Genomic DNA, 25,518 nt, shown 5'->3' with positions numbered 1-25,518 from the left:
TGTCTGCCCATGCAAAAAAAAAAAAGTCAGTAGAATGTAGCTAAGCCTGGGCAAGCTTTATGGAAAAGGTAAGAGAATATCATGAGATGATTCCAATATTCCTGAAATCCTCCTCAGCTGCTCAAAGAATTACCATACAATATGTTGGCTTAAACAACTGGAATTTATTGGCTCACGGTTTTGAGGTTAGGAGAAGTCCAAAACCAAGGCAGCAGCAAGGGGATGCTTTCTTCCAGAAGACTGTGGCATTCTGGGGCCAGCTGCCAGCAAGCCTTGATCCTTGGCTTTTTGGTCACATGGCAATTCATACGGCAGCCTCTCCTGGCTTTTCTCTCTCTGTTTGTCTGAATTTCATTCTGCTTATAAAGAACTCAAGTAACTTAATTCAGTTGGGCTGCACCTTAACTGAAGTAACATCATGAAAAGATCTTATTTACAGTGGGTCCCCACTCACTAGAATAAGGACAAAGATCCAAACATTGCCAAACTGGGTAATATGATTCAATCTACCACACTGTCAGATATCTGAATCCCACCAAGTGGAGTGGCCTAATTACCAAATCATATATAAATGTCCTCCCACGTTCCTTAGATCCTGAAAACTGCCATGGAAATGCATGGCTGAAAAAGACGAGACATTTATTCTCATAAAAGTTGATGGAAAAATATAGTTAGGGGAACTAAGCCCTTATATATATTTTATGTCTAGTAAAATAAAACAATAAAATCAGCTCACCAAAAAAGAGATGAGCAATACCATTTATACTTCTTGAATTAGTAATGAGTATTGTACAATCAATTTCCATTTACTCTTTTTTATTGCTTAAATTTTTTAGACTCTCCCTTGCAGTTTCAAGGAGATGCTGATAAATTTGTTTCGCTTTGGCATGTAGACAAAGAGACATTCTTCTTGAGATCTGGAACTCCATCAAAACTTTCAATGCCTTTAATATTTTGTGCCTCAGCATTTCTGACTCCCACCTCCTGGGCCCACCGTGGTCCCAAACCACAGGGCAATTTGGCAGCTTGAGATGGAAGAGGGCTTGAGGATAACCTTTATTTCATCTCCTCTCCGCAGCTGAGTGGATATTTCTCAAATCACCTCCCCAATATCTATTGTTATTGCCTTAGCCCCATTCATGAAAATCCCACATCAATACACATCTGAAAAGATCACTCTGAGCCGGCTGTTTTGGCTCCCCTGACTCAGGTCTTATGACTTAACTACTTCCCTTTCTGAGACGGAGGGGATTCAGGCTCACATAGCATTTGTTCCTCTATCTCTCCCGAGGTCTCAGTATTACACAGGCCAGGATATCTCAATGACCCCCTCATTCACCACTCCCTCCTGAGATGGGGGCTTCAGGAGATTCTTTCTGCCTGAAATTGCTGTGGCTTCAGTGAAGTAGATCCTGCTTCTCCCTCCATAGTTGACTGAATGAAGGCTAAGAATTGATGCCCAAGTCAAAAAATTCATTATTATGTTTTAAACCCTGTATTAGACTCCTTAAAAATCTTGATCTAATTTATTCCAGTGGGCAATGATAGGAGATAGTTATTATTAGTTCTCTTTTCTATCTAGTAAGTGGAAGGATCTGAGATTTGAACCCAAACCTCATTCATTTTAAACACTGCCTCTCCTCTGGAGGAAGAGGGAGATAAAGGGAAAATGCTATGGAGGGGGGGAAAAGTATAATAATAATAAAAGCCACTGTTTACCAACCATATATCAGGCATTGTGCTAAGGGCTTAACATGCATTATCTCATCGCATTCTCACAATAGCCCTGTGATGAATATCTTGCTTTCCCCCGACTCAAAAGTTGAGGAAAGTGAGGCTCAGAAACTTGCCGCAGAGTTCAGTTTGTAAGTGGATAAGCCAGACTCAGACCCAGGCCTTTGCCACACCAGTCTGTACTTTCAACCCCAATATGACATGGCTTCCCACGAGGGTATGTGTGTGAAAAGCTCTTTGTAACCTAGAGTGTGCAGCAAACGTAAGATTCAAGCATAGCACTTAACAACTTGTAATTTTATTTATACAGAATTTGAGTAACAACTGTTTTCCCCACTAGACTGGCAAGTTCTATAACTATTTTACTGGCCATTAAGTCCCTGTGTCTAGCACAGAGGCTAGCACAGAGTTAACGCCAAAAACTATTTGATCATGGATACATGATCATGATGTTTGCCTAAGCCATCAGATTCTCAGCCATACACATGGATTGATTCATTAACAAATGTCAATCAAGCCTAACTAGCATGTGCAAATAGTTGTAAAATTTTGGCCTTGGACTTGATGGTAGGAGAGGTTAGAACAGACGTCAGGACTTCTCAATGCTAATTATTTTTCTGGGTAAACAGTATTGGTATAAATCAAATCTGACACAATTTAGAATGTCTCAAAATAAGGAGCCTCACATAAGGACAAATAAAAGGCATGATTTCACTTATATGAAATAGGTAGAAATGGCAAATTCATAGAGACAAAATAGAGGATACCAGGGCATGAAGGGAAGGAAAGTGGTATGAGTTGTTGTTTGAAGGTTATAAAGTATTTATAAATTTTGCAAAGTTTTAAGCAAAATTAATTTTAAAATAAGAAGCTTCTCTTATTAGGAGAATAATTTCACCTGCTTAATAAAGTCACACTTTAATGTTTAATGTTTCACACAGTAAAATGCTCAAGTGAGAGTGACCCTTAGCACTTTTAATTCATTTAATCTGGCCTCCTCATATTACATATATGGGAAACTGAAGCTCAAAAAAAAGAAGTGTCTTGCTCAAAATGCCTAGCTGTCAGTTACAACTGAGAGTTACAACTCAGTTACAACTAGGACTAGAACCCAGTCCTGCTCTCTGGAGTTCAATAAATACTTCTTTAGCATTCAATTTTTGCCCCTACCAGATGCGTAGACATGAATCTGGCAAGGCCCCTGACTTCAGGGAGATCATAGTCTGGTGGAAGGGACAGACTATTTTAATACAGTATAGTAAGGACAGTGATAGAAGGAAGCACAGGGCAGTGAAATTCAGAAAAGTACTGACAATCCCAAGACTTCAAAGAAGGAATGACTGGAGAAGTAAGAATTGACAAGACAAAAAAGGTGGAGTGGGTGTTCTAAACAGGATGACTTGCAATGCAAAGGCCCAAAAGCATGAAACAGCTTGGTGTTTCAGGGGAGCTGCAAGCAGTACTGCATGGCTTTGGGGGGGAAGGATGGGAAAAGGGAGCCATGTGGACATGGGCCAGATCAAGGGATATCTCAGAGAGCAAGAGAGCAGTGATTAACCAAGGTTGGAGGCTGCCAACTTTTCTTCATTTCTTAATCTTTGCTTCAAATAGGCCAACCATCTGTAAGTCCCCAGGGATACTCTCAACAAAAAAAGTAACACGTAGTTTGAAGCAGACACATCTAGCTGGTAAATGCATGTAATCACACAGGACCTGTAAAGATATAGAACCAAGGAGGCGGCTACATCACCATGAATCCTCTGTCAAATGAATGTATCGCCACAGCTGCACCTCCTAGCATGCCTAGCTTGTGATGTAGCTCAGATCAAAAGACCAGATTAGGGTCTCATCTCTGCTACTAGCTTCAGTAGTATCTTTAACCCCTCTGAGACTCAGTTTCTTCATCTATAAAAGAGGCTACTTAACTTGCAGAGTTGGGGGAGAATTAGATGAAATAGCATGCATCACTGTGCTTGGCACATTGTAGGCGTTCACTGAATATTACTTGAGACTCAATCTGCATATAAGTGTATATGTATACAAAGATATATAGCATAAAAGGGAACGAGAGATCAGTATTTTGAACTTTCAAGGTAGGACTTGTGCTTTTTCCAGTTGTTAGTCCTGAACCTGGAACAGGATAGGTCCTTTAGAAATTGCCTGCCTAATCGGATACAAATATATATTGACTGCATTACTCAACATCATCAAATTGCATTTTGCAAAGCAGAATTTGCTAGATAAACTAAAGCTTAGTCCACGTGCCAACAATTTTATCCACTGTTTTCAATGAAAAAAAAATTCTAGACATTATAAAAGACCCTGACCTCTTGTATGGAGAATCCTAAACAATATTTAAACTCAAGATCTTTATTGAACTCTAATACACAGCAAAGGTGTGGGTCTGACTGAAGTTTTTCTGACTCCATCGTCTCTACCTTGCTGTGAGTTCTCCTTTTGTCCTGAAGTCCATACCTTTGGCTCTTGCAATCTACCCAGCTCTCATGAGACCAACGGGCCTACATCCTGGCTTACCTACCTGCCGGCTCACCTGCCTGCTTCTCTCCTTTCTTCCTGCCTGCAAGTCTATCCATGTGTCTGTGCACAGTCCACGGTCATTCAAGTGTTCATGATATTGATGGTGGTGACCAGCACTGGAAAAGAATCTGAGCCCGCTCTCCTATTTCTGTATCGGATTTGGGCCAATCACTTTCCTGAATCTGTGTTCTCATCTGTGATGATATTTAAATTCTTTTCGGAAAGGGAACTCTGTACACATAGTAGGTCTTCAATAAATACTTGTTTAATGACAAATTGGCATAGGATCAAACGATTTAAGGTTATAAAAATAATTATTGCTGTTATTGAATGAGAGCTTCTAGCAGGTCGTCCATTCACCTTAGAGGTTATCATTTCTAATCAACCATACCCTGGGAAACAGTCAAATTAGCTAAGAAAGTATGCATTAAATAAGATTCTATACACTGTAAATGGAAGAGAATATAAGTCATTTATTTAAGTATTTACAAACCACCTATCTGGTACCAGTCTGAGTGCTAGATGCCTGGATACCAAAATGATGAAGACATGATTCTTCAAGTCTTAAGTAGTTCACAAGACCTTGAGGGGGAAACGGGCAAATAAAGCATCTGCTTTCCTTATTTTATATTCCTTGATTTTTTTCAAAGTAAAATAGTTTATTGCAGAAAATGTAGGAAGCCCAGAGAGGCAAATAAGCAGTAAAATCATCCATATCTACCTCCCAGAGATTACCTTTGTTAACATTTTTAATTTCCTTTTAGCCTTTTTCTCATGCATTTTTAAATGTAGTTGAGTGCTCATCCCACATAAAAATGCACAATTTGTATTTTCCCGTTTTTCACTTGCAATTATGTCATTTTCATTTTTCTATGTCATTAAAAATTCTTCAAAAAGAATGGCTCCATCACATCCTACCATGACTGGGTCATAATTTACCTACGTAATCCTATGATTTTAAGACTTAGGTTGCCGTCAAATTCTCACATTGATAAATTCTGCTGAAATTAACATAAATCTCTGTCTTTATTTTAGGTACTTTCTTAGAGGAGTGAGCAGAAAGACTAGGACTTTCATTTACTATCTTTTACAATGCAAAACCTTGGAGAGAAAAACTTTAGGTGAAGTAACATGCTGCTTTTTTTTTCAATTAAGGAAGTTGTAAGTACTTCTCACTTTTTAAAAATACACTTTTACTGCAGAACAGTTTTAGCTTTACAGAAAATTTGAAAGACTATTAAGTGAGCTCCCGTCTACCCCACTCCCAGTTATCTCTATTGTTGCCATTACTTTGGTAGCTTTGTCACAACTAATGAAGCAATCTTGATGCATTACTAACCGAAGTCATACTTTATTTATATTTCCTTAGTTTTTATCTAATGACCTTTTTCTGGTACAGGATCCTATCCAGATTCCATATGATTCCTTAGGCTCCTCTTGGCTGTGATAGTTTCTCAAACTTTCTTTATTTTTGATGACTTTGTTGGTACTGAGGAGTAGTGGTTACGCATGTTGTAGAATGCCCTCCAGTTGGGGTTTGTCTGATGTTTTCTCATGGTCAGACTGGCATTAGTGAGTTTTGGGGAGAAAGACCAGAGGGGTAAAGTGCCACTGTTGTCATATCATATCCACTAGATATGATCACCATGATTTATCACTGCTAATGTTGACCTCAATTACCCAGCCGAGGAAGCATCTACCAGATGTCTCTATTGCAAGGTTACTCTTTTCCTCCCCTTCTTTCCATACTGTAGGCTTTTGAAGAAAGCCAATATGCACAGTCGACACTTAAGAGGTAAGTGCTACGTTGCACCTTCTTTTTTTTTTTAACATGGGCAGGCATCGTGTTGCACCTTCTTAAAGGCAGAGTGTCTACATAAATTATTTGGAATTCTTCTGTACAGGAAATGTGTCTATTTTCCTGCATTTATTTAATTATTTATTGAATCATTCCTTTCTATCAGTATGGACTCACGGATATCTATTTTATATGTAGGGTTATAATCCTATACTACATTATTGTACAACACAGTGAGTTCTATTGTAAATGATGGACTATAGTTAATAGCACATTAATTATTAAAATGTTCTTTCATGAAGTGTAACAAATGTACCACATTAATGCAAGATGTTAATAACACAATGGCATATGGGAACTTTGCATTTTATTCACGATTTTCTGTAAACCTACCTCTTTCATAAAAAAAGGCTAAAGAGACAACACACAAATGCTACATTATTTATTTTGTTACTCAAATTGTTGCAGCTTGGCCACTGGGAGTTCTTTTGTTGGTTCTTGTGCCCCTTTGACATACTTCCATCATTTTTGTTTGTTTGTTTTGCTGTTTTATGGGCACTTCCTTCTTTTTTGGCACTATAAGATGCTTCAGACTCATCTTGCATATTTCCTGCCTCAGCGCTAGAATCAGCCATTTCTCTAAGGAGTCCCAGTGTCTTTTATTGGTGAAGGTATTAGAAACTATGATATGGGCACTGGATATCATTTATTTTTTAAAGTCAACTTTTTTATTGAAGTATAACATACATTCAGATAAGAGTACAAAGCATAAGAATAGAGCATATTGAAACTTTGAGAGAAAAATTTAAGGCAAATTATCCAGGCATCTGGAATTGCAGTCATTATTGATAAATGAATTCCAAAGTCTCACACATCTCCTCCCAAATCTTTAAAACAAGATTGCCAAGCCTTGTCAGGCTACATCTGACAAGAAGAGAAGAGCGAGAGAGAGGCTTCAATAGTCTTTCAACAGACTTCCTCTAGCCATCCATCTATTCATTCATTTGTTTAGTAAGGGCTAATTACATGTTGGGCAGTGAACAAAGTTACTTCCTTCAGTGCAACTTACATTCTAATTGGAGAGGAAGATTACAAGCTTAAGATAAAATAACATACAAATAAAGAACATAATGTCAGGCAATAATAACTCTATGAGGAAAATTAAGAATAACAGGATGATATTTTAGATGGGGTGACCAGCTTCTGTGCTAAGATGACTTTAAAGGAGCTTTGACTGAAGAGAGGGAGTGAGCCACATTCCTGGAGAGTTATACAGCTAGATCACTACAGAGAAGGAGATGGGGACGGGAGGTTGTTATGCTGAGTCCTTACAATGACCAGACGCTATGTGATACGGTTTCCATAACTCACCTTATCCAATCGGCATAGTGCCATGCCTCAGAAAGGTTAGTAAATTACCCAGGGCCACCCACCGAGCAAATGGAGGAATCAAGATTTGAAGTCTCAACTGTCTGACTCCAAAGCCCCTGCTCTTGCCTCCACATCCCTGTGGTCCCCCGAGAGCTTTCCTTGTCATCAGTTTGTACTTGAGACCTAGAAGGGCCAGCTGGATCAGACCTCTTTGGTTCGGGCATCTGTCCAGGGTGATTCTTTCCCAGGCCCAGCACGTCCAAGTATCCACGATTCACAGATGGTCCCAATTGCTTATCAGTCGGAGGCCTGAGCAGCAGGCTGTTCTGCAGCCCTGCTGGGCTGTCCTCAGTGGGTCTGAGCCAGCTGGGCACAGAGGCTCTTTGTTTCAGAATGTATCTTCAGCCAAGTTTTCATGGTCAAGTCTGAGAGCTGGCAGAATTAACATTCACACACACACACCTTGTGACTCCTGCATCATTCAGTCTCTCATCTGAATTCCAGTTTGTTTCTGCCTTTTACAATGGGCACTGCTGTCATCATCAATTCTCCTTTCACACCTATTTGTATCAGTAATATAATGATTATCCAATTCAATCAACAACATTCCTGCATATCTTAATATGCCAGGTTCTATGCAAGGCCTGGGATCCCAAAAGCTTAGGTTGTCCTTAAGGCCACTGGTATTATTACCTGCTGACCACCTGACACCTGACAGCTTGTATAATTTGTCTCAGGTCAGTGTATCCCTCACAGAGATGGGAGACGTGGGTTCAACTCATATCTATGCCACTGACTCACTGTTTGACTTTTGAAAACCCATTTCTCCTCTCTGGGCCTCAGTTTCTTCATCTGTACAATGAAAGAGTTGGACTGTAAGGGTTAGGCATACCTTCTGGTCACTGGCACACCCTCTGATCTTTGTGGCCTGGAGTAGTTTGAGAACAGCAGGAAGAAGGAAGTTTTCCTCACTTTTGTAATCTCAAACTCAAACATGACCATGGGTTCCTAGCCTCCAGTGCTCATGTTCTCTTACTTAAAGTACATCTGTTCTCTGACCCCATGCATTTGTTCTCAATCTACTGGCTTCCTCCTACCTAGCTTTCATACTCCTTACTTTCTCCCATCTCTTCCTTCTTTCCTCACATTTATCTTTGAGCACTTTCTGTGTGCCAGGCATTGTACCAAGTGTAAGTGCTGGAGAGTTGAAAGAGAGTTGGAGAGTCATTGCTTTGCTCACTCCTCTCTATGCCCTTGCCAATCTGCCTTTCTGCAAACCACATTTTGCCAACCAAATCTTTCACTTTCACTTTGCATCTCCAATTTCCTCCTTAAATTCTACTCTACTCCCCATCTCAGCCAGAATTCTCGACAATGTAGCCCACACCTGCAGTATTCATTTTCTAAGTGCTCCTCTACCCTTCAACTCACTGTAGTTAGGTTTTCACTTCCACCATTCCACTGAGTCAACGAATTATTTTCCTAACTATAAAGTGCAATGAACAATTTCCAGACTGCTGTACTTGACATCCCTTTAGCTTGTGACACTTGAGAAAGCAGCTCAACCTCTATGAACTTCAGTGTCCCCATAACTAAAAAAGAGATAATAGCTTCTTCCTGATCGAACTGTTGAGAGATTCAATAAAACGATGTATAAAGAAAAATATCTCCTGCTACACAATAGACATTCTACAAAGATTAAATTCTGACTCACTCCTGAGTTTGGTTTCCCAGATCCCTGACAACCAGGAAGGGTTTGTCTTAGCTAGTATGAGCATTATGATCTCTGGAAAGGGTTATTTCTCAGAGAAAACCCTTATTGAACAAAAAAGTACTGAGCACCTACTATGTGCTTCTTCTGGGCACTGTTCTGTTTTTGCTTCCCCCAAGTCTCAGCTCTCATAAATTCCAGAAGGATCCTTTGAAAGGTCCAGATTGTATTATTCTGAATAATACAGCATGAATAAGACACAGCAGCAATGAATAAGACACAGTAGGACTGTGTTCTCAGGAAGCTAATCTAATGATAAGGAGAGGGAAGCAATAAATAAATAAATATAAATAAGAAAATTATGTAGTGAAACTATTTATAATAAATAAGCACGCAAAGGTTCATAAAGGAATTTTTGAAGGTAATAGAAATGTTTACAACTTGATGGTGGTGGTGGTGACACAGGCATTTATGTTTATCAAAATCTAATAAATAGTACACTTTTAAATGGGTATATTTTATTTTATGCAAATTATATCTCAATACAGCTGATTTTTAAAAAATTAAATCACACACATATATAGTTTAACTAATGTAGGGGAATAATTTTAGATAGGATAAACAAGAAAGCCCCCTCCTGGAGGCTAGGAAGGAAACATTCAACAGAAATCCAAATGATGAGAAGTGGCAAACCATGCAAAGAGCTAAGAGAAGACTATTTCAGGCAGAGGTCATGGCAAGGGCAAAGGCCCTGACATGGAATTGCTCCTGGAATGTAGGAGAAATGGCCAGGAAGCCAATGTGACTGACATGTAATGAATAAGCAGTAGACAGGGGCCAGATCACAGAGATTCCTGTAAGTCATTGTAAAAAAGGTCAGATTTTACATTAAGTTTTATAATAGCAATGCACTGGAGGTTTTAAGTTTCAGAAAAATACAATCTGGACCTTTCAAAGGATCATGCTGGAATTTATGAGAGATAAGACTTGGGGAAAGCAAAAACAGAAGCAATAAGGCCATTCAAACTACTGCAATTGTCCAGGTAAAAGATGATAGCACCTTGGCCTCAGGTAAATAGCATTAGGGAAGAGAAAAAAAAAATCATATCCCGAATATATTTTGAAGGCAGAGTCAATTGGACTTGCTGATGGATTAGATGTAAGAGAAGAAGAAAATAAAGGAATCAAAGATGACTTTTAGATTTTTGACCTGAGTAGCCAAGTGAATGACTGGGCTTCTTACTAAGATCGAGAAGACCAGGGGTAGGGCAGGGCTAAGGAGAAAACAAGAGTTTTTATATTAGACATGTTCAGTCTAAGATGCTCATTAGTTCATGGGTCTGGTTTATACATCAGCCTCTTATGAATTTGGATAGAACAAGTCAGTGCCTAAATCTCCCCAGGTCTGGGTACCCTAACGGTATTAGATTTCTGGATCTTCTGAGCTTAGGATAAACCTCACAACACTAGTGATTCCACTAGCCAGACCCTCTTAACAGTAGGAGCCAGAACCAGGCCTTGAGCATCTCTCTCCCATTCCTCTCTGATCAGCATAATAGTTACATTTTGGATTGATTCCTTTAAGATAGGCACTTGAGTAGACCTCCCTGGCAACGTGAGACAGAAATCCTGGGATGAGCTGGGACACGGCATCAAGGGATTGAGAAAACCTTCTCGACCAAAAGGGGGAAGAGAGAAATGAGAAATTAAAGCGTCAATTTTTGAGAGAGATTTCACACAGAGTCCAGAGGTTATCCTGGAGGTTATTCTTACGCATTATATAGATATCCCCTATTTAGTTTAAGTTGTATTAGAGAGGCTGGAGGGAAGTGCCTGAAACTGTAGAGCTGTGTTCCAGTAGCTATGTTTCTTGAAGATGATTGTATAATGATACAGCTTTTAAAATGTGACTGTGATTGTGAAAACCTTGTGTCTGATGTTCCTTTTATTTATGGTATGGACAGCTGAGTAAAAAATATGGATAAAAAAGAAGCAAGTAATAGGGGGAACAAAGGTTAAGATAAATTGAGTAGATTGAAATACCAGTGGTCAATGAGAGGAGGAGTAAGGGGTGTAGTAAGCATAAATTTTTCTTTTTTATTTCTTTTGCTAGAGAGATGCAAATGTTCCAAAAAAAAATGATCATGATGATGAATACACAACTATGTGATGCTATTGTGAGCCATTGATTATACACCATGTATAGAATGTTTGTATGTTCAGAATGTTTGTATGTTTGTTTTTTAAGGTTTACAATAAAAATGAAAAAAGAAGATAGGCACTTGATCTCAACAATTAGATGTCTCTAAGTTCTTCTACAGGGGGATTTCTTGGAAGAACAATTCTCTTCATGAAGTGTGTTTTTTTTTTTGTTTGTTCATTTATTTTTTGGTATGAGTATCAATGTTCAGTCCAATCGTTCAATCATTCAACAATCCATTACGGGACATCTCTCTGGGCCAGCACTGACTTTGATGCTGGGAATACAGAAGAGAATCAGGTAAATGGATACCCATAGTGTGTGCAGGGCTGATACAAAGGAAGCACTGGGACCGTGGGGACCAGGGAAAGCTTTCTGGAGGAGACGATGCCATGCAGAGTAGCCTTTCCTGCTCATAAGGTGCTGAGTTTTGTTCGTGATTTTGGCCTCACCAACTGTCTTGTGTCTTTGCCTGACTCCAAGGAGCATGTCAGAACTGTTTATCCATAACACGCTTGGGTATCTCACTCCTGACACATGGGGCAAGTGGTGTTCAGTCCTCGGGGAGGTAACTACAGGTCTGTACACGTTCTCTGTTTTCTGACAGGATGAGTTACAATGTGGATAAAATCCAGCCCAGGCAAGAGGGTGAGTCCAACAGCAAAAGCCAGACGCTTAGCCTCACAGCACTCGCTGCAAAGGATGGATGGGGTCAATCATAAAATGGGGGTCCTTGACAGGGCTTGAGCCTTTGTAAAAAGGATCCACTGAGGTGCTTCCTGTATATCACTCTTCAACCAGCTCCTAAAGATCTGCCCCCTCCCTTCTACTTCCACCAACACCACTCTAGAGCAGGCCTTACTCTTTTTCACCAAGATTACTATATTCTAACAGCCCACAGATGGTTTTTCTGTTTCCAAACTGAGCTTCAGATAGTCTCACAATCCATCTTCCATATTTTAGCTGAGGTGTTCTTTCTAATACCGAGGTCAGATCTTGTTTCTCCACTGCTTACCACCTTCACTAGCTCCCCACTGCTTTCAGCAAAAAGGCCAAGCCCCCTCGATCTGGCCTCTGCCTGCTTCTCCAGCCTCACTTTAAACACCCTTCCCTTCACACTTTCTAATTTCCTGGAGACGTCATTACTGGCTGTTTCACAACTTGGAATCTCTGTCCACGCTGTTATTCTGAACTGACTGTCCTCCTTCCCTGTCCACCTGATAAATTCTTATTCATCCTTCAAAATCCTTGCTTGGGTTTCACCGTCTCTCTGAACCTGTCTGGTTCACTCCCCATCCCTACAGTTGTTCATCCTTCCTTTGCCCCTTGTTACCCCGGAGACAGTGTTATTAGCATCACAGTTTGGGAAATTAAACCTCAGAAAGGAGATCGGAACAGATTTTCAAGGAGGAATATGGTCTCAAATCTAAACAATCTTGAGTCCTAAGCAAATTCCCTATCCACTGTACCCCACTGCCCTCGCAAAGATTAATCAGACTTTACACACACACAGAAAGAGGGGAGGGGAGATTTTGCAGGGTGAAAGGGCAACGCTGAATGCCTGTCCGTAGGTTAGTAAGCCCAGCCACAATTCCTCTGATGTGTCTGAGGCATTCCAGGGAGGAGGGTGAACAAGGCGACTTCACAGATCCTCTAAGATCTGGTATTTTATGACACCCGGAAAATTTCTCTATCAATTAGTGCTCACATTTTCCCTCCAGGGTTCACTTGTTCATGTTTACAGTACAAAGGAAAGGGGGCAAACATTTATTGCACACCTTCTGTATACTAGGACCAAGGCTTTACACATCTTATTTCATTCTCAGAACGGTTTTGCAAGATCCATATCATTGTTCCCAATGTTTTGAGAAGGAAACAAATGCAACTCACCCAAGATCACACAGTTAGGAAGTGGCGAGCGGGGATTTGAACTGTGGTCCTACTAGCTCTAAGCCGGCTCAACCTAGCAAAGCCAGCCGGACCATTGCGGCAGGGCATTGAGGGAAAAGCAAGTAGCAGTCTGGTTGACCGTCCCTCCCCAGGTGCCAACCGCTTACCCAGGTCTTCAAACTCCTCGCGCAGGTAGACTCGGCGCTGCGCGGGCTCCCCCAGCGAGCAGGCCGCCAGGACCAGCGACAGCAGCCGCAGGGCGCACATACCGCAGGGTTCCGCGACCGGGTGCTCAGCCTCAGAGCGCTATTGCCCTGGCCAGGTGCTCGGCGCTGGAGCGTCGTCTCTACCCAGACCCTGAGGCAGGAGCTGGAATCACCTGCACCCCGCACCTGGCTGCCTCCCATTTGCGGCCTCCGGAGTAATGAAGAGCGCGGCCAATGATTGGGGACCACGCGCTGAGAGTGCTGAGAACCGTAGGAGCAAATAGGGAGTAGCGAATAGGGACTATTCGGAGGGAGTAGAAGGAGCTGCAGGGCGAGGGTCCTTAGGGAGTGGGACGGTGGCAGGGCCAGCTGAGGCCAGCCTCTGAGGTCCTGTGAACCTGGGATTTGTTGCCTGCTCTAGGATAGTTTAGCTGGTTTCACAGCACTTTTTCAGATGCTTCTTTTGTCATTCTGCCATCCCTCCATCTGTTCATCTCTCTCTGTCCTTCATCCTTCCATCCATCCATCCATCCATCCATCCATCCATCCATCCATCCACCCATCCACCCATCCACCCACTGGGACTGAGCAGAAACAGTGATAACTGTACCATATCCATTTTAACAGAGAGAAAACCAGGATCTAAGGGGGTGCAGGAGAATCTTCTAATATGGGATGGGATCTCAGAGAAGGCTTCCTGGAGGAGGTGACACTAAGGTTAGCAAGGGGGTGGGGAGGAGGCAGAGGGGATACTATGTGCAAAGGCCCACTGGAGGGAAAGACTTGTAAAGTAGGATCACCTCTATAACAAATCAATACCGTACAATCAGTGCTATTTCCCCCATTGTGAGGAAAACGTGGCTCAAAGCAGGAAAAAAACAATCACTAGCACTTGTTGATCACTTACTGTGTGCTAAGCATTGTGCCAGACACTTAACATGCATTCTATCATTTAACTCTCTTGTGAGGTTGATATTATTATGCTCACTTTACAAATAGGCAAACTGAGGCTGTGAGAGACAGTGATTTGCCAAAGTCAAGATGCAACAGGAGTTAGAACTTGGGTTGTCTCATTCCAGTGCTTTTGACTACACTTTCATTCCACTTCATCTGTCAATTAACTGTCTGTTTATTGAGTGCCCACTAATATACCAGGCACTGGGCTAGGAGCTGAAGATACAGTGGAGAACAAGACCAACCAGTCTCTTACTCTCACAGGGTTCACTTTCTAGTGGAGAGACAGAAAATCAAGAGAACACATAAATGTCAGATAATGACATGCACACTGAAATAGTGAAACAAGGTAATGGCTTAGGGAGTTAGAGAGAGGCAGGGAAGATAGGCTTTAGACTGGGAGAGGGGGAAGGACCAAGGAAGTTCTCTTTGAGGTGACACTTTGGTTGGATCTGAATGAGAAGCCCTGTATAGATCTGGGGACAGGTGTTCCAGACAGAAGCAACATCTAGTGCAAAGATCCCAAGAAAGGGAATTTGTCTCATTAGAGTACCAGAAATATAGCCAAGGTGGCTTTAGCACAATGTCAAGGACAGTGTCAGGAGATGAGGTTGGAGAAAGGGTAGAGTCAAGGATGAAACTCAAAGGAGGCTGAATGCCATGGGGAAGGATTTATAACAAAAGGAAAGCCATTGACGGTGTAACTGGGAAGTTAAAAGTTAACAAATGGTTATGATTACTGAATCATTATGTAAATGCCTTTTTACTCTCTAGTATATTGTAGAATAGCCAAAAGTAAATCCCTGAAACTACTGAAATTCCCTAAACTGTAACCCAGAAACCTTGATCTTTGATAATTTATGACTACATAGTCATTACCTGGTGATTATAAGAGCCTTGTGATAACTCGTGACTGGTCACACTTATACTCCTTTATCTTGTTTTACAACTTTGAAATCTTGTGATCATGAAGACAGCCCCTTAATATTTATTAATGAAGAAACTTGAGTCAGTCCAGAACTAACCCACCCCATTCCTAAGCTATCTTACTAACACAAAGTTAGATGGAACCATGCCAGCTACTGCCTGGCATGCTCAGTAGCTTAAACTTTAACCTATACGTGACCTATACTTCTTACAATATTAAAAATTATGTCCATCATCACGTTAAGGCTACCATTTTCTTACATACATTCCGTGACTAGGCATGTAATCAATCTGTGCACGGACGTTAATTAGAACGTCTCTAACTGTCATCTCAAGTTGTTAAACTGATTATCCTAAATCTACCTATCTTTTGATGCTATAAAATGCTCAGAGTTACTGCATTTCAGGGAGACAGATTTTTAGGCCTAGAAGCCATTTCTCCTCCTTGTTTTATGCTTGGCAATTAAGTCTTTCTCATTTTCAAACCCCAGAGTCTCATGAATTGGTCACTTGTGCACACTGGGCAGAGGATCCCTGCATTGATTGGTATCAAAGGAGTAACATCATTAGATTTATATTTTTAAAAGACCACTTTGGTGTGCCAAATTGGGGGTGTTGAGGAGACAGTTAAAATTTATAAATCTGGGGCCTAGGGGAGAGGTCCTGGCTACAAATATAAAATTGGGGTATATAAATGGTATTTAAGGTCACAGAGCTACTCTTCAAGAGGATGGGGAGATTGTCCAAGAATTGTGTGAAGGATCCAGTCCTGGAGAACCCCAGCTTGAGAGATGGGCAGAGAAAGTGGAGGCTGCAAAGGACACCAGGACAGGCTCCAGAAGAGAGAGCCTATTTTAGAATTCTAGGCTTTTCACCTCTTGACAGGGTGGTCTTCCCTAGAAAAGGAACCTCAAAACTACAACTCAACTAATATTTATTGGTCACCTATTATGTGAAAGTGCTGTGCCAAGCATTGGGAAGACAATGGCAGATGGGATTCATCCTTGCCCTCCAGGGACCCTAGAAAACTATTCTAAGGGACCCTAGAAAACTAATTTAGGAACAAGGAAGCCTGAGATTGGTTTGTTCTTATAAAGACAAGAATAGTGAGTGCACGGGGCAGAGAGCCCTACCAGACAGTGTGCAAATGGCTTTACATGCATCATCTCATTCATTCCTTCCCATAACTGTCATTATCCCCATTTTACAGAAGGAATGGAGACTTAGAGATGGTGAATCTTTGCCCAGGGATACACAGTCATCAAGTAGAAAAGCCAGGTCTGCTGACTTCAAAGCCCAAGTGTTTAATCATACTTAGATTTGATGACAGTCTGATAGGCCTGGAACATAAGGTTCCTGGGGTGATAGAGGGTCCAGAGAACAAAGCAAAGGGAAGTAAAATGAAAAGGTGGGACAGGGCCACATCGATCTGAGCCTTGAATGCCAGCCTTCAGGAGTTTGGACCTGGTTTCTCCAGGTTAGGGACTTTCAACCTGAGCACTATTGACATTTGGGACCAGGTAATTCTTTTTTTTTTTTTATTAATTTTTTAAAAAAAATAACAAAAACATTCTTAACATATAATCATTCCGTTCTACATATATAATCAGTAATTCAAAATATCATCAGATAGTTGCATATTCATCATCATGATAATTTCTTAGAACATTTGCATCAATTCAGAAAAAGAAATAAAAAGACAACAGGAAAACTTCATACATGCTGTTCTAGTTTGCTAGCTGCTGGAATGCAACACACCAGAGATGGATTGGCTTTCAATAAAAGGGGATTTATTTAGTTGATGTATAGTTTTTCAGAGGAAAGGCAGCTAACTTTCAACTGAGGTTCTTTCTTACACAGGAAGGCACAGGGCGATCTCCGCTGGCCTTCTATCCAGGCCTCTGGGTTCCAACAACTTTACCCGGGGTGATTTCTTTCTGCATCTCCAAAGGCCTGGGCTGAGCTGAGATGAGGTATGCTTAGCTGCTAGGGCTGTGCTATGTTAAGCTCTCTCATTTAAGCACCAGCCAATTAAATCAAACATCATTCATTGCAGCAGACACGCCTCCTAGCTGACTGCAGATGTAATCAGCAACAAATGAGGTTCACACGCCCTTGGCTCATGTCCACAGCAATAGATCTAGGCACCTTCACCTAGCCAAGTTGACAACCGTATATATCCACCCCTTGTCAACTTGGCAACTACATGCATCACCTTAAACAATATTAGGGTGCAAAAAATTCTCTTCTAGCTGTGGACCTATGAATCTCAAAACAAGTTATCTGGTGCCAATATGCAAAGGAGGACAGTCACAGGATACAGCTTTTCATTTCTATAGGGAGAAATTGGAAGGAACACAAGAGTCCCAAGACCTAAATAGTTCTGAAAACATGCAGGACAAACTTCATTGGATTTCAAAGTCTGAAAGTCATTTATCCTTCAGCTTTCGAAAGTGTCAGTCCCACCCTTTCCAAGGGCCTATGCAGTGGCCCATCTCTTTCCAAATCAACCTCAGGGGACATTGAGGAGACCACCTTTTTCTTGGCCCCACCCTCTCCAAGCATCAGGGCCACATCTGGGCTCTCTGCCATTTCTGGGACACACACTCAACCCCTCCATGTGGTGGCAGCCAGGCTCTCCCCAGTCCCCATGGAGCGTGCTATACTTTCTCAAAGGCTTGAGGTGGCACAGCTCTTCAACTGCAATGAGATGACAACACAATTTAATTCAGTATTTATTGAGCTACTCCTATGAATCAAGCATTAACAGAGGTATAAACAGTTTTGTCTTCTAAATGCATCTAATCTAAAGGGATGTCAGTATAGGCGCTGCATTAAGCACTTTTACCATTGTGGACCCCTTCCTCCATGAAAAATGTCTAAAAATATGTTTATTATAGGCAGGCCATGGTGACTCAGCAGGCAGAATTCTCACCATTTATATAATGATTCAGTAATCATAATCATTTGCAGAATTCTCACCTGCCATGCCAGAGACCTGGGTTCAATTTCCAGTGCCTGCCCATGCAAAGAGAAAAATATATATTTATTACTATGTTGGTATAAATACAAATATAATACAGGCTTGACTCATCCGTATATATTCATTATTTTTTGTTTCATATTTGTTGTGATAAAGTGCCCATATATTTCATGTGCTTGTTGGCTATTAGTATATTTTCTTTGAAGAAATGTCTATTTAAGTCCTTTGCCCACTTTTTTAGTGCTTATTATATTTTATTTCATTTTGTTTTGTTTTACTAGAGAAGTGGCTTTACAGAAAAATCATGCATAAATTACAGAGTTCCGTATACTACCCTATTTTAAATACCTGGCATTAATGCAGTACATTTGCTGCAAATAATAAAAGAACATTTTTATAATTGTACTATTAAAAATAGTCCATGGTTTACTCTAGAGTTCACTCTCTATATGTTGTACAGTCCTATGAATATTTCTTTTTAAATTTTATTCTGGAAACATATATACAACCTAAAATTTTCCCCTTTTAATCATGTGCAAATATATATTTCAGTACTGTTAATTACATTTACAATGTTGTGCTACCATCACCATCATCCCTTACCAAAACTTTACAATCAACCCAATAAAAATTCTGTACAACTTAAGTATTAATTTCCCATTCCTTACCCCCACCCCAGCCTGTGGTAATCCTATACTCTAATTTCTGATTCTATGAATTTGTTTATTCTAATTATTTCAAATCAGTGAGATAATATTTGTCATTTCTCTCTAGCTAATTTTACTCAACATGATGTCTTCAAAGTTCATACTTCATCCTTTCCTGATGCTGAATAATATCCCATTGTGTGTATATACCACATTTTGTTTATCCATTTATCAGTTGATGGACACTTGAGTTGCTTCCATCTTTTGGCTATTGTGAATAATGCCACTATGAATGCCAGCGTGAAAATATTTGTTCAAGGCTGTTCAAAACTTCAAGAATAAATCTGTTCAAGTACTTGTTTTCATTCTTTGGAGTATAAACAAAGAAGTGGGATTGTGGGTCATATGGTAATTCTACATTTAACTTTCTGAGGAATGGACAGACTTCTTACCAACAATGAATGAGTATTTCTAATTCTTCCCATGTTCCCCAACACTTGTAATTTTCCACTTTATTTTTAGATAGTAACCACCCTAGTGAATGTGAAATGGTATCTCATGGATTTTATCTCCATTTTCCTAATAGCTAATGAAGTTGAGAATATTTTTGTGTGCTTCTTGGCATTTGTACATTTCCTCTGGAGAAATGTCTATACAAATCTTTTACCCATTTTTAAATTGGGTTAATTGCCTTTAGGTTGCAGTTGTAGGATTTCTTTATATACTCTGCATGGGAAACCCTTATCAGATATGAGTTTCCAAATATTTTCTCCTATTTCTAGGTTCTTTTAAAATTTTCATGGTGAAGTTTTTTAATGCACAAACATCTTTAATTTTGATGAGGTTCCATTTATCTATTTTTGATGCTTGTACTTTGGGTGTAAAGTCTAAGAAACGATTGCCAACAACAATATCCTAAAGATGCTTCTCTACGATTTGTTCTAGGAGTTTTATCTTTCTGACTCTTATACTTAGGTATATGATCTATATTGAGTTGATTTTTGTATGTGGTGTAAGGTAGGAGTCTATCTTCATTCTTTTGCACAGGGATATCCAGTTTTTCTAGCACCATTTGTTGAAGAGACTGTTCTTTCTTCCAAGAGTGGATTTGGCACCCTTGCCAAAAATCAGTTAGCCCTAAACGTAAAGATTGATTTCTGAGCTGTCAATTGGACTCCATTGGTCTATACATATGCCCTTTTGCCAGTACCTTGCTGTTAATGATTACTAAGGCTTTGTAATAAGTTTTAATACTGGGAAGTGTGAGTCTACCAACTACATTCTTCTCTTTCAAAGTAGCTTTGGCTACTCAGCTTTGTCCGGTTTTTTATTGGGTAGTTTATATTTTCATTGTTGAGTTGTAGAGTTCTTTTTATATTCTAGATACAAATCTCTTATCAGATACATGATTTGTAAAAAGTTTCCCCCTTTCTATGAGTTATATTTTTACTTTCTTGATGGTGTCCTAAGGATAAACACTTTTAAAATTTTGATTATGTCCATTTTATCCATTTTTCTTTGTTGGTTGTACTCCTGGTGTCATATTTATGAAACCGTTGTTTAATCCAAGGTCACAAAGATTTTTTTAATATTTTTATTGTAAACCTTAACAAACAAACATACAAATATTCTTGACATACAAACATTCTAAACATGGTGTATGATTAATGGCTTACAATATCATCACATAGTTGTGTATTCATCATCATGATCATTTTTTTTGAACATTTGCATCTCTCCAGCAAAAAGAAAGAAAAAACAAAAAACTCATACATACCATTCCACTTACCCTTCCCTCTCATGATCACAAGTATTTCAATCTACTCAATTTATTTTAACCCTTGTCCTCCCATTATTTGTTTATTTTTTATCCATATTTTTTACTCAGCTGTCCATACTGTAGATAAAAGGAGCATCAGACACTAGGTTTTCACAATCTCACAGTCATATTGTAAAAGCTATATCATTATACAATCATCTTCAAGAAACATGGCTACAGGAACACAGCTCTACAGTTTCAGGTACTTCCCTCTAGCCAGTCTAATACACCTTAAACTAAAAAGGGGATATCTGTATAATATGTAAGAATAACCTCCAGGATAGCCTCTCAACTCTGTTTGAAATCTCTCAGCCACTGACACTTTGTTCCATTTCTCTCTTCCCCCTTTAGATTGAGAAGAGTTCTCAATTCCTAGATGCAGAGTCCTAGCTCATGCCAGGATTTCTGTCCCACGTTGCCAGGAAGGTTTACATCCCTGGGAGTCATGTCCCATGTAGAGGAGGGGAGAGTAGTGTCAGCTTAGAGAGAGAGGCCACATCTGAACAATAAAAGAGTTTCTCTGGGAGTAACTCTTAGGCCTAATTTTAAGTAGGCTTAACCTAGCCTTTGCAGGGATAAGTTTCATATGGGCAAACCCCAGGATCAAGGGCTTGACCTATTGATTTGGTTGTCTCCACTGCTTGCGAGGATGTCAGGAATTCTCCAAATGAGGAAGTTGAATCCCCAGTTCACAAAGACTTACCCTGTATTTTCTTCTAAAAGTTTTAGTTTTAGCTCTTAAATTGAAGCCATTTTGAGTTAAATTTTGTATATGGTGTGAGATAAGGGTCCAAATATATCCTTTTGCGTGTGGATATTCAATTGTCCCAAAACAATTAATTGAAGAAACTATTCTTTCCCTCATTGCATTGGCCCTTGTCGAAAATCAATTGATTGCAGATATTTGAATTTTTTTCTTTCGCATTCTCAAATCTGTTCTATTAACCTATATGTCGATCCTTATGTCAATATTACACTGTTTTCATTATTGTAGTTCTGAAGTAAGTTTTGAAATCGTGAGTGTGTGCCCCCAACTTTGTTCTTTCTCTTCAAGATTATTTGGGTATTTGAAGTATTTTATTCATTCGTTCCTCTGATTTTAAAATAAAATTAAAAGGGAAACATTTTTTGGCTCCCTATTGGCATGGTGGGCCCTAAGCACTGTGCCTAATGGATAAGTTGGCTCTGAGCCAATTACTAACCTCAACTAGTCCTCTTCCTGTTCTTTAAAATTCCAATTTTGAAGGGTTGTTATAAAGATTACATGTTCCCTGAGCCTGCCCATGCCAAAAAAAAAAAAGTCCCTAGAAAGAAAAAAAGATTACACGAAGTACTTGGAAGCTACATGAGGGTAGAAACTAAGTCTGATTTGTTCTCCACTGTGTACCCAGAGCACTTGGTACAGAGTAAAGTGCCCATTAAGATTAATGTGAAATTGCCCACACAGTGCCAAAATACAGTAGACACTTGATAAATATCAGATTTATTCCAACAGTCTTCCTTGACAACAGTTCAAAACATACTTAATAGATTTCAGGCCGTGAACCCGGAGCCCGTGAGAGAGCGGGTGAGCGGGGTGGAGCGCGAGGCGAGACAGGGCCTGAGCGACTAGGGGAGCAGCTGCTGCAGCGCAGGCAGCTGGTCCAGCGGGAGGAGCGCAACAGACCACGTGGCCTCTCCATGAAGGCAGTGACGGAGCTCAACCCACCTCTGTCCAGAGAATATCGCAATCTCTCTGTGGTCTATAGGAATGTGGTTGGTACTAGGCGAACTCGCTGGAGGGTGATCAGCAGCATTGAGCAGAAAACCATGGCTGAAGGAAATGAAAAGAAATCGGAGAAGGTTAAAGCCTTTCGGGAGAAGATTGGGAAGGAGCTGGAGACAGTTTGCAACGATGTCCTGGTTCATCAAGAACTGCAGTGATTTCCAAAATGAGAGTAATGTATTTTACCTGAAAATGAAAGGCGATAACCACTGCTGCTGGACAGAGGTAGCCTCTGGGGAGAAGAAAAACAGTGGGGTCTAAGCTTCTGAGGCCACTTACAAGGAAGACTGAAATCAGCAGAGAGCACATGCCACCAACATTCTTCTGGGTCCGGTCCTCAACTTCTCTGATCTACTATGAGATCCAGAATGCACGTGAGCAGGCCTACCTCTGAGCCAAACAAGCCTTCGATGATACCTTAGCTGAGCTGGACACACTAAATGAGGATTCCTACAAGGACTCCACGTTCATCATGCAGTTGCTGCAAGACAACCTCACCCTCTTAACTTGGGATTGGAGAGATGAAGAAGCAGAAGGCAGCTAACAATCCTATGGATCCCTGGCCCCGCCTTCACTCTTCCCCCTCCCCCATTATCTCCTTCCTTGTTACAATCACTAAATATCTAGTGTTAAGCCTGTCTGTATCAGCAGCACAGCTACTCGGATCTGCTCCCCTGTCCCTAGGGAAGCAGTTTCAGATAAATCTTTATAGGCATTGCTGGATCGATGGTTGCTTTGAGCCCACTGGAGCTCTTTTTTTGAATTATGCTGACAAGTGCATTCTGAACGAGGCATTTTATTGTGCCTACTATCCACTGAAATCCAAGCGAAAGTAGAGGGGAAGTTTAGAAAGGAGAATCAGCCACCATAGGCTTACAGTTGATATTTTTAAAAGCTGATAGTGTTTTGTTAAGCAGTAATCTTGTGCATGCAAAAATGAATTCACTCCTCCCACCTCTTTCTTCAGCAAATGGAAAACTGTTAAGGGACACTGATACAAAGAGACACCCTGCCCTTTTCCATCAGTTTTATAATAAATCGTTTAAGGGGAAGTTTCAGTAGTATGTTGTTTTGCCTCTTTAAATTATGGTGTGCACAAACCTTCTTTTCAATGCCATGCATTTAAAGTTTCGACGCTTGTAACTTTTTGGCGGGTGGGTGGGGATTGCGATTGCTTAAGAATCACGGATTTGTTTTTTGTAACTCTTTGACTATTATCCTTTTGTATCCTGATAGCATCATGTGCATCTACCCATGTCAATCAAGATGGGTGATTATGAAATGTCAGACTTCTAAATTAAATATTTTGGAATTCAATGGGTAAATAAATGCTGCTTAGGGGATATTAAAAAAAAAACAACATACTTAATAGATATCAGAAACAGATCCTGATGTAACAGGAAGTTAGATCAGGGAGGATCATGTGCACAGGGTCAATCGGTTCACATGTTTTTTAAATTTTTTATTTATTTAGTGCATTCATCCCTTGGTCCACTTAATTGTAGTCATAACAATCTATCATTAGCTATATAGAGGAGTGTTCAAAATCATCAGTTCTACACTCCAGATGGTGTACTTACGTATGCAGGGAGTTGTACCAGTATTGCTGTGTGTGTCCAAATCTTCCGCAGATTTAATTACAAAGCTACAAAGTGAATGCATAAATTATGTACAAAGGCCCATGTTTTGGAAATCACAGTGCAGCCTTGGGAATTAGATAGGAGGTTAGATCTTTGTAATTGATACACTCCCACTTAAGGGTTGAAATTCTTTGGATCTGTGACAGCCTCTTTCTGTCTACACGATTAGCTGGATATTTAAACTCCAAATACTAGATTTCAGAAAGAGAAGAACTTTGCAAATGGTTTCCCAATCTGGCGTCGGGCTCCCTCTCCAGCTATTTCCCACCACGGGTTCACTTGTTTTCCTTGCCCCAGCCATGGGAAAAATGTTCCATTTCCCAGATGCACAATACAGTTTCAAGCCATTGCACTTTTGCGCACACAGAAGGCCTATTCCTAGTAGCTACTCCATAAGTGACAGTTTCTCCTCCCTGAGTAAGAAAGTTCAAGTAGAATATTATCTCTTTTGGAAGCTCTTCTACTTCCTCTAAAAAGAAGGGAATAAAAGGAATGCATTTGATTTGGCATTTATTATGCAGAGCACTATGCATGGTCCTTTGCATTTATCATCTTATTTAATCCTCAGGTCAATTTTCCCAGAAATTTTTCTTATTCTCAGTTCTACATGAAGTACTTAACATCTAAAATGTTAAGTGTCTTAGCCTACGTCCCCCTGCTAGTCAAGGGAAGAGATGGAATTGGAATCCAGGTTTGCCTGACTGTCTGCCTCAGGCAAATTAGTTGTCTCATTCTTGGGGTTCTCAAACCTGTTTCATCATACCATTGCCCTAATACATACCTCACTGTATTGATCATGGTTCTCTAGGGAAACAGAACCAACAGGAGATTATCTGTAAATAGTATGAGATTTTTTTTTTTTTTTCACATGGGCAGGCACCGGGAATCGAACCGGGGTCCTTTGGCATTGCAGGCAAGCATTCTTGCCTGCTGAGCCACCATGGCCCAATAGTATGAGATTTTATAAAAGTGCGTCACACAACTGTGGGGATGCACAAGTCCAAATTCTATAGGGCAGACTACAAGCTGGCATTAAGATGAAGGTCTTCAATGAATTCCCCAGGAGAAGCTAGCTGGCTAAAGTAGAGACAAAAGTTCTCTCTTCTGACTACTGAAGCTATCACCTCCCCACTAAAAGACTTCAGCTAATTAGGTTAAATCTCTCTCGGAAGACACTCTGCTTAGCTGACTGCAGATATAATCAGACATAGATGCAATCAATGTATCAATGATTTAAGTCCAAGAAATGTCCTTGCAGCAACAGATCGACCAGTGCTTGCTTGATCAGATGAACTGGGCATCATTACCTGGCCAAGTTGACATATGAACCTAACC

General features: G+C 40.3%; 1 protein-coding gene and 1 pseudogene across 1 annotated transcript in view; one reads left to right on the top strand and one right to left on the bottom strand.

The window, feature by feature from the left end:
- The window catches only part of LOC143657865 (calreticulin-like), a 36,039-nt gene extending 22,530 nt beyond the window's left edge, over positions 1–13,509 (bottom strand). The window contains exons 1-3 of the mRNA XM_077130366.1: positions 13,410–13,509; positions 11,596–11,629; positions 7,596–7,840 (exon numbers count right to left, since the gene is read on the bottom strand). Of these exons, the coding sequence (XP_076986481.1) occupies positions 7,596–7,840; positions 11,596–11,629; positions 13,410–13,509 (379 nt within the window). The remainder of the gene's footprint in view (positions 1–7,595; positions 7,841–11,595; positions 11,630–13,409) is intronic.
- A 173-nt stretch (positions 13,510–13,682) lies between these two features.
- On the top strand, positions 13,683–23,087 carry LOC143657860 (14-3-3 protein eta pseudogene; annotated as a pseudogene).
- The last annotated feature ends 2,431 nt before the right edge of the window (positions 23,088–25,518 follow it).

This window comes from Tamandua tetradactyla, chromosome 2, assembly GCF_023851605.1.
Source record: "Tamandua tetradactyla isolate mTamTet1 chromosome 2, mTamTet1.pri, whole genome shotgun sequence".
Taxonomy (NCBI): domain Eukaryota; kingdom Metazoa; phylum Chordata; class Mammalia; order Pilosa; family Myrmecophagidae; genus Tamandua; species Tamandua tetradactyla.
The sequence above is the reverse complement of the archived record's forward strand: the minus strand, read 5'-3'. Positions and strand labels throughout refer to the sequence as shown.